This window comes from Coturnix japonica, chromosome 18 (assembly GCF_054131305.1).
Source record: "Coturnix japonica strain WE chromosome 18, WE-NBRP24, whole genome shotgun sequence".
Taxonomy (NCBI): domain Eukaryota; kingdom Metazoa; phylum Chordata; class Aves; order Galliformes; family Phasianidae; genus Coturnix; species Coturnix japonica.
In genome coordinates, this window is record NC_140680.1 from 8,871,192 (window position 1) to 8,886,409 (window position 15,218).

At 43.5% G+C, this 15,218-nt stretch overlaps 1 protein-coding gene across 1 annotated transcript; it reads right to left on the bottom strand.

Moving 5' to 3' along the window:
• Positions 1-12,732: 12,732 nt before the first annotated feature.
• PTTG1 (PTTG1 regulator of sister chromatid separation, securin) lies at positions 12,733-15,147 on the bottom strand. The gene is made up of 6 exons (XM_015876075.3): positions 15,072-15,147; positions 14,720-14,822; positions 14,262-14,437; positions 13,825-13,918; positions 13,215-13,364; positions 12,733-12,882 (listed from the first exon to the last, which is right to left on the bottom strand). The coding sequence occupies exons 2-6, from the start codon at positions 14,799-14,801 to the stop codon at positions 12,803-12,805; spliced, it is 582 nt and encodes a 193-aa protein (XP_015731561.2). The 5' UTR covers positions 14,802-14,822; positions 15,072-15,147; the 3' UTR covers positions 12,733-12,802.
• Between the last annotated feature and the right edge of the window lie 71 nt (positions 15,148-15,218).

Here is a 15,218-nt window from a genome sequence, read left to right on the forward strand (position 1 = left end):
ACAAAACTACTCTTCCATACCTGCATCAAGATGCTCAGTGTGTGTAATTCAAACTTATTAAAATGGGCTGGAATTACACGTCTGGTTAACTAAATGCCTTCATTTATTCACATACAGCACAGCAGAAGCAGCAGCACGGATTGCTTACCCCATCCCGATGCTGCTCACCATTGACTCGAGACAGATTGCTTCTGAGAGAGGGATTACTTGAAACTCCAGTGCCCACTCATCCTACAAGCTTCACTGGCAAAACTGGCAAGTGTGGCAATGTTTGCTTTGTTCAATGTAGACACTCATTTACCAGGCATTAGATGGATATTTCCAAACCCTTTCCCAGCCTCTCATCTCAGGGTAGCAATACAAATCCTGTAGAGGCATGCTATGCTTTCTGATCTGTGGATTTAGCCCTGGAAGATTAAACTTCCACCACTATAATCTGAACACCCAACACTTTTCATTTCAGACTGACATTGAATCAGGGCTCCCAAAAGGGAATCACTCCTGCTCCATTGCTACATTCATCCCATCCTGGCCAGGGAGCTTCTTGAGGACATATTCTGGCAAGTAATCCTTCACAGACAAGTTCTGAAGAGCTTGGAGAAACCCAGTCTGCCTAGAGGTCTAGAGGGAACTGGGAACAATTTCCTAGGTATTGCAGGTCCGCAGGCAATTCAAGTTTACTTTTCTTCCCCCTCTCTGACCATAAAATATATTGAATGCTTATCATGAGAGCTCTGATGTCTGCACTCACCCTAAGGGTTACCACAAAAACTAAGCTCATGTATGGACCAGTTACTTTGGAGAAGAGAGAAACTGAGAGGGTATTTGTTAATTCCACATTCCTCTGAGTCTGTACAAAGGCTCAGATAGTCCATAGTCAAAGCAAAAGCTTGTATCATCTTTTGTTTCATCCCAAGGTCTAGTTTACAGATTCCCAACCTGGCAAATGCACAAAATACAGTTCACAGGAGCAGAGATTTCAGACACAAAATTACTCACTATTTTAATAGCCCTATTAAAATAAATAACAACAGTAAGTATCACTGGCAGGCAGATCCATTGACTCTGAGTGCAGATCCAAATGTGAAATATCCCAGTATTTCAAAAGCATCTAGAACTGAGATTTTATCTTTCAGCAGCAAGAAATACCCAGTGTAGTCAAAGAAAATACCATGTCTGAGCTCTCAGGCACTGCCTTGAGCTTTCTGGTGTAGGGATGGTGTTTGTCAAGTTTGGGTATGAATAGCAAAGAGGGAAAACATGGCCAGTAAATCCTAAACACTTACATAGGCTTTCAGAAAGGAAAGGTGCCAGGACAGGCTCCTCTCCAGATCACTGTGTGAAGCCAAAGCAAAGGCTAAAGGAAAGAAGTTATATGGTGACAGAAAAGAGAAGATATATACACTGTGCATCATTCTCAACAGCTGACATCAGTCGGGATGGTTACTATCATCTTCACATCTCATCTGGAAAGTTTTGACTAGCAGAATTTGTTTTTTGACAGGAAGTCTAGACCTCACCCTAACTCAGTGGCTGGAATTTCTTGAGGCAATATTATGTTAAACCAAACTAGATAACAATACAACCCTGAGTGCAGTGTTCACAGAAACACAATATGTAGACAGGCTGTACTTTGTAAAGGCACCAAATCACAGCCCAGGTTCTGCTTTTGGCACCACCTGGCAGTTTCAGCTTTTTTTGCTTTATTTATTGCTGCTCTCCTTATTCTTTATAAATACAAAGGGCTGATTTTCCTCTTTCACTGGGGAGGAATGTGCTCTCAGAAGGGAGGATCTCTTGGAAGTAAAGCTATTTAAGCAAAAGCTTTACAGCAGCATGAAACAGGAAAGCATCAGAGATAAATCAGATCCATATATAAGTGTCTTTCACAAAAACTGCCTTCAGAAAGCACAGTAGACATACGCACATTTCTTGCATAATTTCATAAATCTCCCATTCCTGCTTACAGCATTTCGCTGTGACAAATAGCAAGATGAAGCCATAAATTCTAAATTCCAAGAGGAGCTGAAGCTTGTTCCCACTCAAAACTATGGCAAAATCCACACTACTTGTGAAAAAGCTGAAGTTCTTCCTTCAGTACGTCAAAAGCAAGTTTCTGCTTATTTTATCTTCAGAGATGAGTTCCATGGGTCTTTTTTTCCGTTGTGTAGAGCCTTAAACATACATGAAGATATATGTTCTTTTTTAATCATTTGTTTCTAGGTGCCAGATTTCTTTAAGTTGAATTGACATATATAAGTTTTGTGCACTCTCCTACTGACTGCTGTCTCGTGGCTTTAATATCCACTGCAGCCATGTGATTCGGAAGAGATTAGGCTGATAAATCAACCAGGGAAATTCTTCATAAAACATTAAATTTTGCATGTTTAGGAAGATATATCACAAACCAGATAAGCTTTGTTTTGCACAGTGGTGCTAAGAGACAGTGCTCCCAACTCTCGTGTGAGCAGCAAAGGGCCATTGGAACATACTTGGAAGAGCAGAGGGGAGCAGTAGGAGCAGCCCTTCTGTGTGCTCCTGTTGGTCTGTGCAGCCTGCAGAAGTTACAGGGCTCTGCTGGCAGACAGGGCTCACAAAGAAGGGGGAATGTGCCAAGACAGGAGAGCTGAAGCTGCCCTCCGTGACATTCTTTTCTATACTGGGAAGTGTTCCCAGTAGGAAATGCCTGCAGAGATTCACACAGAAGCACCATTAACCTCCCCCACAGTGCCTGTTTGTGTACGTGAGTGCACATACATGCCCATATTTCTTGTCCTAAAGGAAAAACTTTGCTCTGTAGCTGCACAGAAGGCGCTGGTATCACCAGAGCAGCCCTGCAGTTTTGTTCAGGGTCCCCCATGACAACCACTGTATCCACCTTAGATTCTTGAATCCTGACAGAGAAATCCCACTCCGTTTTTTCATGCTTTTAGCCATTTTGCTATGAGTGGCTTTTCTATCTAAGAAGGCAAGGTTCTGAGTGGTCGATTACCACACAGTTAGAGTCCCATGATCTCATTGCAGCCCTGGCCTGCCACCCTGCTACAATGCTTGGTGAGCATAGGTCCTACATACACTTCAGCTCCGCGATGCCACGTTTCAGTGTGCAAAAAAAGAACCGCTGCTACCCTACCAGCCAGCTGGGCCAAAAAGAAATGATGCAAAGCAGTATGAAGCAGCAGAGTATAGTTTCTATAACCAGCTTCATACATGACTTCACTGGATGCTTTGCAGTCAGAAGTCAAAAACAGGAAGGCTTCAAATGAGTTACGAAGGCAGGAAGTGAGTCAGCCCCGAGCAGGGAGGGGGATAACAAACAGCAACCCCTTCTACTGCCTCAGACACAGCCACCCCAAGCCAGGCAAACCAGCCTGGGGCCAGGGACCACTGGAGGGGCAGGAACAGCCCCTTGGTTGTCCTCCTTGCACAAGCAGGCTGACCACCAGCCACCCTCAGGACCACCCTGCACCACACTCCTGTGTGCTCTATTAAGGAGAATGGGGCTCAGAAAACTGTTCTGGAGTCACCCTGCTGGCATTGAGATTTCATTGCTTCTCAAGCATTTTGAAACCTGAGCACAGGCTTCTCACACATTCAGATGAGTACTGTGCTCCTGGAAATAGAAATGCCGACACCTCCTCTTCGGCTGCCATCCCACTCTGCCTGAATCTCAGAGAAACTGCTCTGAAAACACTGTCACACCGGCCTCCATGGAACAAGGAGGCCCAGGAACATCTCAGCAGGCTTAGGCATAAGCCAGATTCTATCTATCTGCTTGCCTAGAAACAGATGTTTATCATGGAATTCAGCTGGAATAATCAGATGAGCCTTAAGCTGTTTGTGCGACCACAGCTGAGCAGCGTTATGGCAGCAGATCTGAGGAACTGCAGTTTGGGGATAGGTGCAGAAGAGGCCCAAGTCCTTCTGTAGGTGTATCTGAAGGCACACAAGTTACATTTAAAAATAGAACCTGGGTTCTAAAGTCACACAGACAGCATTGAAAATTACACTGGAGATATTTGACAGTATTGCCTTTCACACAAAAGTGTTGCATTTACCAGTTGCAGCATCAGGAAAGATCATCCAGCACTAAAGGCTGGGCAATCACACAAGGTCCCACACCTGGGGTTAGTAACAAATTCCCACCAGCTTTTGCAGACTCCCAAACAGGACAAAATAGGTGAAGTATTGGCTGTGAGTGCATCAGGTTCCTACTATGTTAGTCTGTATTTCAAGCACAGGGTTGAAGCTGCCAGGAGAACATGCCATTTTTCTACTCTGTGTATCAATCAGAAAGACAGGATGCTAATTTCAGCTTAAAAAATGAAAATTAAAGAAGTAAGACTGTAGAAGAACTGACAGAACTGGCTCAGTTCCAGTGCTAGCAAAGGCCCTTGCCTCTCTGCTTCTTCCACCCAAGAATAATCTTCTACAAAGCAGCAAGCTGCTGTATCAAAAGACTTAAAATGACAGCGTGGTCATATACAGCAGAGTGAGGAGCTAGGAGACAGACAAGTAGAATCTGAGCATCCTCAAGGTGAGAAGACTTCAGCACCAAGCATTTCCAGATCCCTGCTAGTTTCAAAAGATACTTAGGGTAAGACTGGGAAGATGAGCATGGAAGAAAACACTTCCAAAGAGGGTTTACAAACACTGAAAGAAATTGCAGAGAACTCCTTATCTGGAGGGAAGGGAAAAAAAGTAATTGGGATAAGACTGGGTAGAAGGTAAAACGTAAAGTCCAGCATCTGGTTGCAACTTGCAGGCTTTGAACAGTTTCCAGTGGAGTAATTATTCATAGAAAAGTGCTGTGCTGTTCAAATCAAGTATTTCCCACAGGAATGTTTCCATTTTCATTTTGATATTTATTTATGTTACAGTCCAAATGTTTCTGGAACCAGGGAACACTGCATCAACAAAATGATGTCTTATTTCTAACTTTTACAGGAGAAGATTTTATAAGTCAGGTTTGCAATTGGAGTCTTTATTTCATAAAAATGAGACATTTAATCTGACCATTTAAATACCTATAAGGAACTTAAGTTCCTTCACAATATCCAAGAGATGAAATATAACAGACTCTTCCAAGGAAAGTATCATGCAGTTGCTGAAGGCAAAAGATATGTGGCTGCCTACATACAGGACAGTTGTACTGGCTGTTTTGTCAAGGCTTGTGTGTATTTTAAAAAAATAAGGGGATGGAAAGGACCAGGCAGTACCTAAACAGCTGTAGGAACAAAACTGTGTGAACAATGCTTTTAAGCAGTAAAGGAGTGAACAGCAAAGAAACCATCACTCACTGTTTGATGCTCAATATGTTTAGGCCAACAGAACTCCCTGAAAGTAAAAAGAAACCATCAGAAAGAATCACAATTTGTTTCTCCTGCCAGAAGTTTCCAAGCAGCAGGCATGGAGAAGCTCACTTCTGCCTAATCAGATGTTTACAGTGGGTGCTATCGTGTTAAATAAAATGGAAAAGCCTTTGAACTAGTAAATACTGACAGCACCTTTCATTTGATTGTGTATTTGATTAAGGAACAAGATGATAGCTTATCTTAACATTAAATTCATTTATTGATCCCTGAAGCCGGAATGTTTTTGCTCACCAGGCTCACAGAAAACAGAAGCCAAACAATAACTGATTCAAGCTGTATCTTTTCCCCCTCATTGCAGCACTGAGTCATAGAGAGTCTGCAGAACCTGAACTGGAACAAAGCCAAAAATATATATACTCCTGGTGAGAACAAAGCTCAGCTGAAAGCCAGCATCCCCTGATGGGGACATCCTGGCACAGAAGCTGTTGGTGCTTGCTGAGATTTGCCATAAACCATAGCCCATCCCTCTGAAGACACCTAAGCACATGGAGTAGCAGCTTTATTGCTGTCCTGAAGAAGTATTCGGTGCTGTTCATGAGATCCTTCAGGGACCTCGTCACCACACAGACTTCCTGCACCTGCCCAAGGTCCCTCTAAGGGAAGGCTGGCCACATTATTTACCCTGCAGAACTGCACATTGCTCAGGGGAGCAGCAAGGGTCTGTGGGGCCCCACAGTTGGGATTCCCCTGCATCAGCCCCAGGGACATCCCTCACTGCAGGGGCAGGCACAGGGTGGTTTTGTTTCTCCATGGACAGCTGGGAGTTTACCAGAGGAGAAACAACAGGATGACTTTCAGTTCAGCTCCTGGGAGCTCAGCAATTTACTGTCCCTTAGGCACAGATCATCTCTCCATCCTCCTCTGAGGTGCACAATCAGACCACAGAGATGAAAGGAACCATTGCAGGGAACACAAACATTTCCAGGCGTTTTTACTTAAGCTCACCAGCACCCCTTATCCAGCTGGCTGTTTAAAGAAGGTTAATAGCAACATCATGCTTGGATCTGAGAAATAGAAAATGAGCAGCAGCAACAGAGAGAAGAGTCACAGTGGTACTAAAAGGCAGTTGGCTGTTGAACAACAGCCATGCTGGTACCGTTCACAAGGAAAGATGAGAGGCTTTTCTGAAGGTCAACCTCTGCCCTATGGGAAGACAAGGGTCTGTATTTTGGGATCGGGGAGACTTCTCATCAGGATCCATATCACATGCACAGACAGCTGCAGTTACAGAAAGAAATCACAGTGGGAGCATAGTTGAGACCGGTCCCTGAGTAAAGCACACTGAGCAGCAGTGGATGCAGAAGCCATAGGCAGAGGCTCTGCCCTCTCTGCCTTTCTCAGCACCGATCCCTGCAGTGCAGGGAGCCTGAGGGCTGGAGCCCATCTACGCAGCCCCAAAGCAGCAGGAATTGATGAAAAATCTGCTCGAGTCCCTCGTTCGCTGACAGCTGGTACCAGGGGCTCCCTCTTGTGGCCCAGCTCGCCAAAGACAGGAAAAAGCCGCCTGCCAGAAGCGTTAGGAAGTTCTTGGCTGCATCCCCATCCCCACCACCTGCCCCAAACATCGGCTCAGTCCAAGGACGCTGCTTCTTACTGTTGTCTCCTTTAGCTCCCTTTACCGCCCTCCTCCTATCAAGCTGTCAGCCACATACTTACCCTCTTGTATTTTCACATTGCCTATTCTGATGCCCTCAGATGTTATCATTGAGGTCTCTGACTCCTTCTGCAGCCATATACTGTGTGCTCACTCATACCATATTCACAGTGATAATATACTCTGTCACTGGTAGAATGTGTTATCTTCAACTAACATGTAACAACACATCCTCAGCTCTTTGTCCTCATCCTTCAAAGCTTCTGCCATAGAGCAGCTACTTCCCCAACAGGACATGGGGAACTGGCTGTCAGCATGGCAATACCCAATTCTGCCTCCCACAGCATGAAGCTCAGACGTGCCTGATGGCTTTCCCACCATGCCTGCAATACCAGAACAGAGAACTGCTGATTTTTAACCTACAGCAGGTAATCAGGTACTGGGGGAAAGCAGCAGGAAAATAGCACCTTTTATAAGTACTGATGGGTTGCACCTCAACCAGACACCAGCAGTGCTCTCCTCCAGCACACACAGCTGCCAGGGGGTGAAAAGGCCAGACAGCACAGGCTCCAGAGTAAGAAAGAGGAGCCAAAGGAATGCTGCATATAACACATGAGGCTCAACAGGTCTTAAGCCAGGCAGAAGGATGCTTGATGTGCCTGCACAAGCTGCAGTCAGCCCCTTCTGACAGCAGCACAGCTGTAGCCCCAGGCACTTTTGATACTCCTGACTGCTTTCAGCCAGTGCTCTCCGAGTTTTGCTCATGGAAATTTAATCTGAGTCGGAAAAGAGCAGAAGACTCAAGATGTGGTCTCTAGAAAGCACCAGAGCAAATCCCAAGGGCTGTTGAGCACCCATGTGAAGGCAGCAATGCCTGAGGCTGTAGTGCTGAGTATGCACCACAGATGTCATTTTTAATCATACTGGTGGTTTACTTCTGGGTTACTGGGCTGAAAAAAAAAAAAAAAAAAAAAAAAAAAAAAGAGGTCAAATCCATCTTCAGAATCTGCCGCACCCATACCCTTACTACTTCTGCTGGACTTTGTCTCAAGCCTCTCACCACACAGCTCAGAACGATCCTTTTATCAAGAGGACTCAGAGTTAACTGTGAAACTGAAACCAAGTGCATATCACTGAAGTCAAACCAAATGCTTAAATGGAACAGGTTCTTTCTTAAGTTTCCAAACAGCTCAAACCCAGCTATTTGTCTGGGATTTTCTACACAAGCTGAGTTCCTGAGGATAACATCCAGCCCCTAAGTACCAAGGCTGTGAACTGAAGAAAGTGCCATTTGAACTGGGCACTGATGCCAGGACTCATCTCAACCTTATTAAGTAATAACGCTTAATGTGCTCAGGTCAGAAACTGGTACATTTGGAGACATTCTGCAGGCTGTTGTAAGATCTGCTGAAGCTTGTGGAAGTTGGGCTTGCAGTACTCTAAGGGAAGTAGCATCACCAAGCACCCGTGTCTCTTGTTGCACAGTGAGTACCACTCTGGGGACACCGGAGAGACGTTATCATACTTCTATACAGCACTTTGCTAGCACTAATAAAACTATAGTTAAAATGAAAGTTACAAAATTCATGGCTTTACTAGCCCTAGAGAGACCAATTGCCTGCAGGCTTCTAATTTCTGTCACTTTTAAACAACGGAAGATAAAAACGCCTTCAGCTGATATAGTGTTCCCTGCAGCCACGGCGTAACGGCACGCTGAATTCCTTACAGCTGATTCTTACCCTCCATTTCACATTAATGGAGGAGTGAAACCCATTACAGATGCCTGTGCTGTGCACAATGCACCAAAGGCAAACATCATCGCACCACAGCTGTCAGGCTGCGGGAGCTGTAATGCATGCTGTTACCATGGTGCCTCCTGCTGACAGCACCTTACAAATAGGGTGAGTTATCTGACGTGCACTGCAGTAATTTTACTCAGCCTGCAAAGAGATTATTTTAAGTGAATCTCTGAGTTCTCTTTGCAGAAATTCACATAGGAATTTAAAGTGGTTGTTAGTATCGGGATGCTGAGAAAGACAACATCTGACAGACTGATAGCAGCCAATAAGGTACTTGTTCTATGTACCTCATTACAATCCAGATTTCCCAGTCACGTCATGGTTACAATGGCCTTTTAAGGATCACTCCAGCTGAGAACAAGACACCAAACACTTATATCATAGCCATGGATTGATATCCTTGGCAGGAAGCATAAACCTGGTCGAGTGAACCAAAAGAAGGCAAGCAGTTTTAAGCAGGGCTTCTGTTGGTGGGGAAAATTAAAAGGTAACTGAAACCAACAGATCTTTCTGACAATTGTTTACAGAGCAGAGCTTTGAGGCAGATTTGACCTGCACTCGCCGGAGAATCCAATGAGAATAAAAAAGCCTCGGAGGAGACTTGAGGGCAAAGTTTACCAGCAGCAGGAAGACTGTCTCAATCATCTGATTACCATTTATGAACATGACATATGCTATCCATACCAATAACAAACATGCTCTGATTGTTTTGACATCATGAGCACACACTGTGGGTATGGCACAAAAACGTAATTACTGGAGGTGTGAAGAATAGATGTATGTACTTGATTACTAAATACTTCAGAAGAACAAGTAAGGGAGGATTGTTATAAAAACCTCCATAACAAAAAATACTGGCATCTCTCCCGATGAAGCAGGTGGACATGCAAATAGATACAGCCTATATTTATGCATTTATGTTGATTTAGTGCTACAGCCTTGCCATATCTCATATTATGTTACCCAGTGTTTTGTATTATACCAAATGACTTTTGTTTTGTTTTAACTTGCATGACTGCATAGGAGGCCACATGGTGGCACTGTGTGATCAGTTTCAGTGCCTTGCAGGCATTTTTCAGCTTCTATTGGGTTTGGACTCTTTTGTCCCAGCCCAAATGAACTGGTAGAGACAAAACTAGAGGACAACACATTTTCTTACTCCCTTCTAGTTTTGCCTTAACTCCTGTAACTGTTAGATTATACTCAAACTTAGTTTTCAGCTGAAAAGGCAATGCTAATTTTAATATTTCTTGAGTCTGAAGTAAGGATCATCAAAAACCTGAAATATGTGATTAAAGGAAATTCTGTTCAGAGTTTTTGCTAGTCTGATATTCTCCTGATTATTTTTTGAAGTTTCAAGCCAAAGGCAAGGAGCTAGTCATAAAGACAAAGAGCAACTATTGTATAATTCATTGGTATTTAACACCGCCTAAAACCCTGACAAGTTTGAGAGCAAAGCAGAACGAACGCATTTCTATTTCAGGTGGCTGTTAGTTCAGAAACCTGATTAAAGGTCAGGATTTGCAACAGGACAATTCCCAGAAGGCTTGTCTACCTTCAGGCTTATCTGCTTCTGATGAGTAAAAAGCATTAAGGACTTGAAACATTCCAAGGCCTGTTATCCTTTCTAGTCTGGAAAAAGATTTTCTCTACCTTTGACAGCATAGCAGAGCACAGCATGAAGCAAAAAGTTGAGTTGAGTAACTTGCAGAGATTGCTCAGAATCTCTGTTGAGTGGCAATAGCAACATCTTCAATGTATTTTAATTAAAACAGTTGAAAGAACAGCCTACAGAACACGAGGACCTTAATTACAAACATAGAAAGTACCGAGTCCAAGCAGCCTTTCAAGAGTATTGCAAGAACATCAGCAGAATGCTTAGCACTTAATATTTAGCATGCTGGAAGTGAGATGGAGAACCCGTACCTAGGTGATAGATGAGTCAGACAGCCACAGGGAGGGCAATAATAGGAACTGTAGGTTCTACTGACACACATAGAATTATTATAGCAAGTGGTTGAGTATTTTCTCAGGGCAAACTTCTCATGGGATTCTGGGAGTATCTAGGTGCTCACAGCACCATTTCCACAACCTGGACATACAGCTCTTAGTAACCCATCACCTTTGTGTTCTATGACTAGTGCTAAGTGATGCTTTTATTTTTTTTATTCACCTTTGTATTGGTGGTAACTATATAGGTGTTAACAAGAATAGCAACTACAAAGATGATAGTAGAAGTACAGAAGGTATAAGGAAGAAAAGGGAACTCACCAGTGATGACGCTAGGAGCTGAGGCAATCTTCACCAGCAAGCAATCTCCAAGAGATGCTGCCTCAGTGAGGGTCAGCCCTTAAATGAGGTCTCAGAGGAGGTGGAGTCGAACTCCACCCCTCCAGGGAGCACAGCTACATAACTTTCACCTGTGCTCCCGCAGCTGACCCCACACTTGCCTCAGCTGATTAATCAGTGGTTCACGCTGTGATTACCAATCTCCCATACAACCTTTATGCAAGAAAGCTATTGGACAATGCTTAACTAAACAACACCCTGTGTACCACTAGCACGCAGCCCAGCAAGAATAGCAAACATTAATAGCTGTGGTTCCTGCTAAGTCATGGCCTGAAGCAGTGATTGAGCACCTGGTGGGAAGGTAGAGCTCAGGTAGAAGATATGTAATGAAACCGAATGACTGGAAGGGGTGGGACCAGGATTCCTCCTCAGATCTCATTTAAGGGTTTGCAGTGGAGGTAAGTGCATCTTGCTGGAGATTTCTGCTTCTGTGAGGCCTTCTGAAGGTGAGCAGCTTTCTTTTCTCCTTTGTTTTTGCATTCAAGGATGTTGCACCTGGGCTTGTCCTTGTTTGTTGCAGCCTAGGACTCTGCTACCCCATTATCATTGATGTTTTCCACCACATTACAGCATTACATTTCCTGAACTGGCTTTTTACTGCTTTGAAAACTAACTTCAGAATTAAAAATTTAGTTGTAGGTATCAAGCAAGGACTTCCATTTGCTGTCAGTTCCTTCTCATTTTTCACAAGGGTGAGTTCACACAGCCACTGCAACTAAATATTACTTCTTTTTCCAGAACTTTAAGCAGCTGTTTATAGTAGTAGATATCTGAACTACCATGCATATACAAGCATCATAAAAACTTGCAGTAAGATAGAATAGTATATTAGAATCATTAAGGTTGGAAAGGACCTCAGAGATCACCTAGTCCAACCAGTAATTCCCACTAAACCACATCTCTCATTACAACATCTAAATGTTTCTTGGAGGTCTCTAAGGACAGTGACTCCACCACCTTCCCAGGCAGACCATTTCAGCACCTGACCTCTTTCTTGAAGAAGCATTCACTAATGTCCTACCTGAACCTCCCCAGAAGCAATCTGATGCCATTCCCTCTCATCCTATTGCTAGCTACTTGGGAGCAGAGGTTGACCCCCTTCTCACCATAGTCTCCCTTCAGGCAGTTGTAGAGAGTGGTTTGGTCACCCCTGAGCTGCTTCTTTTCCAGTGTGAGTAATCCCAGCTCCGTCAGCTGCTCCTCTTAGAACTTGTGCTCCAGACCACCTACAGCTTTGTTGCCCTTCTCTGACTGTGCACCAGGGCCTGTCTTTCTTGTAGTGAGGGCCCCCATATTCCAGCTTTCATTAAGCACCTCAAACCAACTTTTATCCACTGTGGTAACAGCAGGCAACTATGAATAATGCCACCTCTAAACCTCACTTGTTTTCCATGATTACTGAAAAGAACTAGAACAATAACAGTGCTAAGAAATTGAATCTATACTTGTGACTTGAAGATTCATATATTAATATCTGGATACAGTTCAGAACACTGAATTATAGATGAGCTTTTAAGCAAGACTAAGTTTTGTTTTAATAGCCTGTCAGATAGTAAAATGCCTACATCTTGGGTGTGCAGCATATTAGCTCTACTGAAAGAAAAAGCAAGGTAAGTTTTATTTCACAAGTTAAAGTAACCTTTATTTTAAACATAAAATTCAACAGAAACTTCAGAGTATGCTTTTTAGAAGTCATAGTCCATAGGCGGCATATCAATGACGTAATCCAGTGTAGAGATGAAGTCAGCAGGTGGTTCTAGCAAGTCTGAAAGTTAGAAATAGAGGAGATCAATTACTCATAGAATCCAGAAGTTTACACTCCAGCTGGCTGCTGGTGGATTAGCACAAGCCTCTTGAATGGCTATGATGAGTTAGAAATATATTACAGAAAGTTACATGGCAGTGCAGCTTTGAGACCACTACCCATGGCAGTAGAGCTGACCAGTTAAATTCAGCTCAGTTACATACAGAGTGCTCTTTGAGATAAGCATCCTGCTCTTGCACTTACAAGAGCAATAGTTGTTCACTACTGCAACAAACTCACTTCCTTCCTAAATCACTAATATGCGCTGAACCTCAGGCTAATTTTCCACTTACCAAACTCCCATGGCATCTTTTCAAGCTTTATAGGTGAAGAAGCTAGGTCCACAGGTTTGTCATAAGTACTTGGGAATATCATGAGAGGAACACCATGCAGCTTGATATCACTTAGTTTTTCCTCTTCAGTAACATCAAAACTCTCAAAGTCTGTTTAGGAAAGACACGCTGTAGTTCAGTAACAGCGCACAATAGCATGTGAAGCTGCAAGTTGTCCTTGATTAAGTGAAATGGGAGTAGTTCCAGGACAACTCAGTCCAACAGTTCCTTCTTATGGAGTGCTTAGTTACAGTTACTTATTAGTGTCCATGCAATTTTGTATGCTAATGCTTATCTGAAGTGTATGTAACAGTCATTATACAGCAAGAGTTTTAAGGAATTTTTCTAATCCCTATGCTGTGTCAACTATATCAAGCAGTAGGCATGTTTAAAACACTCAAACAAGAACAAGGTTATGCTTCCAAAATATTGAATGCCCTTATGTTTAAGAAAGGACTCTGGAGAAATGTAATACCAGCTTAGTCACCACAACAGCTCAGTGGAAGTCTTGCAGCATCAACACTTAATCAAAGTCCAATTAGGTTTTAATAATTACCCCAAGAGTTCTTACCTTGAGGATCAAAAGGAAACATGTTTTCTATTTCTGGGTAAGCTTCATCACCCCCTCCATCCCAGCTTGCTAATCCAACAGCCTTTTCAGCAACCTTAAAATGAAGAAGTCAAGTTATTTGTGCTGTCGTGTTTTCTCAGTGTAGTACCCTTTCTGTGCCTGTAAACCTGTATTTTAACACCTTTGATACAAATAAGCTGCAAAAGGGAAAATGCTTCAGTTGAACTTGTATGATGGTACACAGTGGCAACAGATCTCTGCAGTATGATATTTAGGCTCATAACAATAAACTCCCACTAAACAGAATATGAACAAGACAGTAACACAGCCAATATTTTGTCTAGAGTTACTTCTTTGCCCTTGTGTGTTCCCTAAGCTGTTGTAGGTACATCATGCATTCCTCTGATTCCCATCCATTACAGAAGGGTTGTACTCACTTTCTTTGCACTGCAAGGCTGATTTTTATCTTTCTTCTGTTCCTTCTTGCTTGTAACTCCTACAGTTCTGTTCACATTTCCAAGAGCCTTTCTGACAGAGTGAGATGTGGCTGGAGTTCTGATTGCTTTTTTTGGAAGTGGAGTATTGACTTGTGTTCTTTCTGATAAGGCTTTTGCTGCAGACAGGAAAGGAAAGCGAGCTTTAGCACCTTGTCAACCCTAAAGCCTGCTTCTAATGAAGTGTGTGTGCTAGAAAGCTAATTGTTGTTCTCCACTTCTAGCTCAAAAGTATAAGCTCAAAAGACAGGTGATTTTCATATTTGTAATAGCTGATAAACTTAGTTTTACTATTTATCTGCTTAACCCATTTTGTTGTTCCTGTTCAAAACAGTGATTAACAAAACCCAGGACATGCACTTTACTCCATCTCACGCTGCCTCCATGGAGCATATACTCACATGATACCGAAGGGCGTCTTAACTGGTTCTTAATAGCACCAACTTCACCATCCTCCTTATCCACAAAGATCAGCGTCGTCATCTCTGGGCTGATGAGACCACCCTGGAAAGGCAGACAGAAGATCTGGGCAGTTCTTGCTAATAGAAACAGCAAGTTTTTGATGTATGCTAGGAATGATGATGGCAGCTTGGACTGAGCCCAGGGCCAGTATTAGTTATGGAGGTTGATAACACGGCACCGTGCACTGGGCGGCCAAGCAACGCCTCGCAGGCCCGGCCGTGCTTTCCTTTAGGGCAGAAAGATCGCTCAACAGGCCAGAAAGAAAACATGGAGGAAAAACAGCACGCTTACCTGCGGGAAAAGCCGATTTGGGAGCAGCAGAGCGAGGAGAAGAGCAGGGATAGCGATAAGCACAACCAGCCTCTACACCCGCCCCGCTGCTCCCATAGGCCGCTTTCGATTAACGCTCAGCCGCCCCATTGGTGACTACCGAGTTCC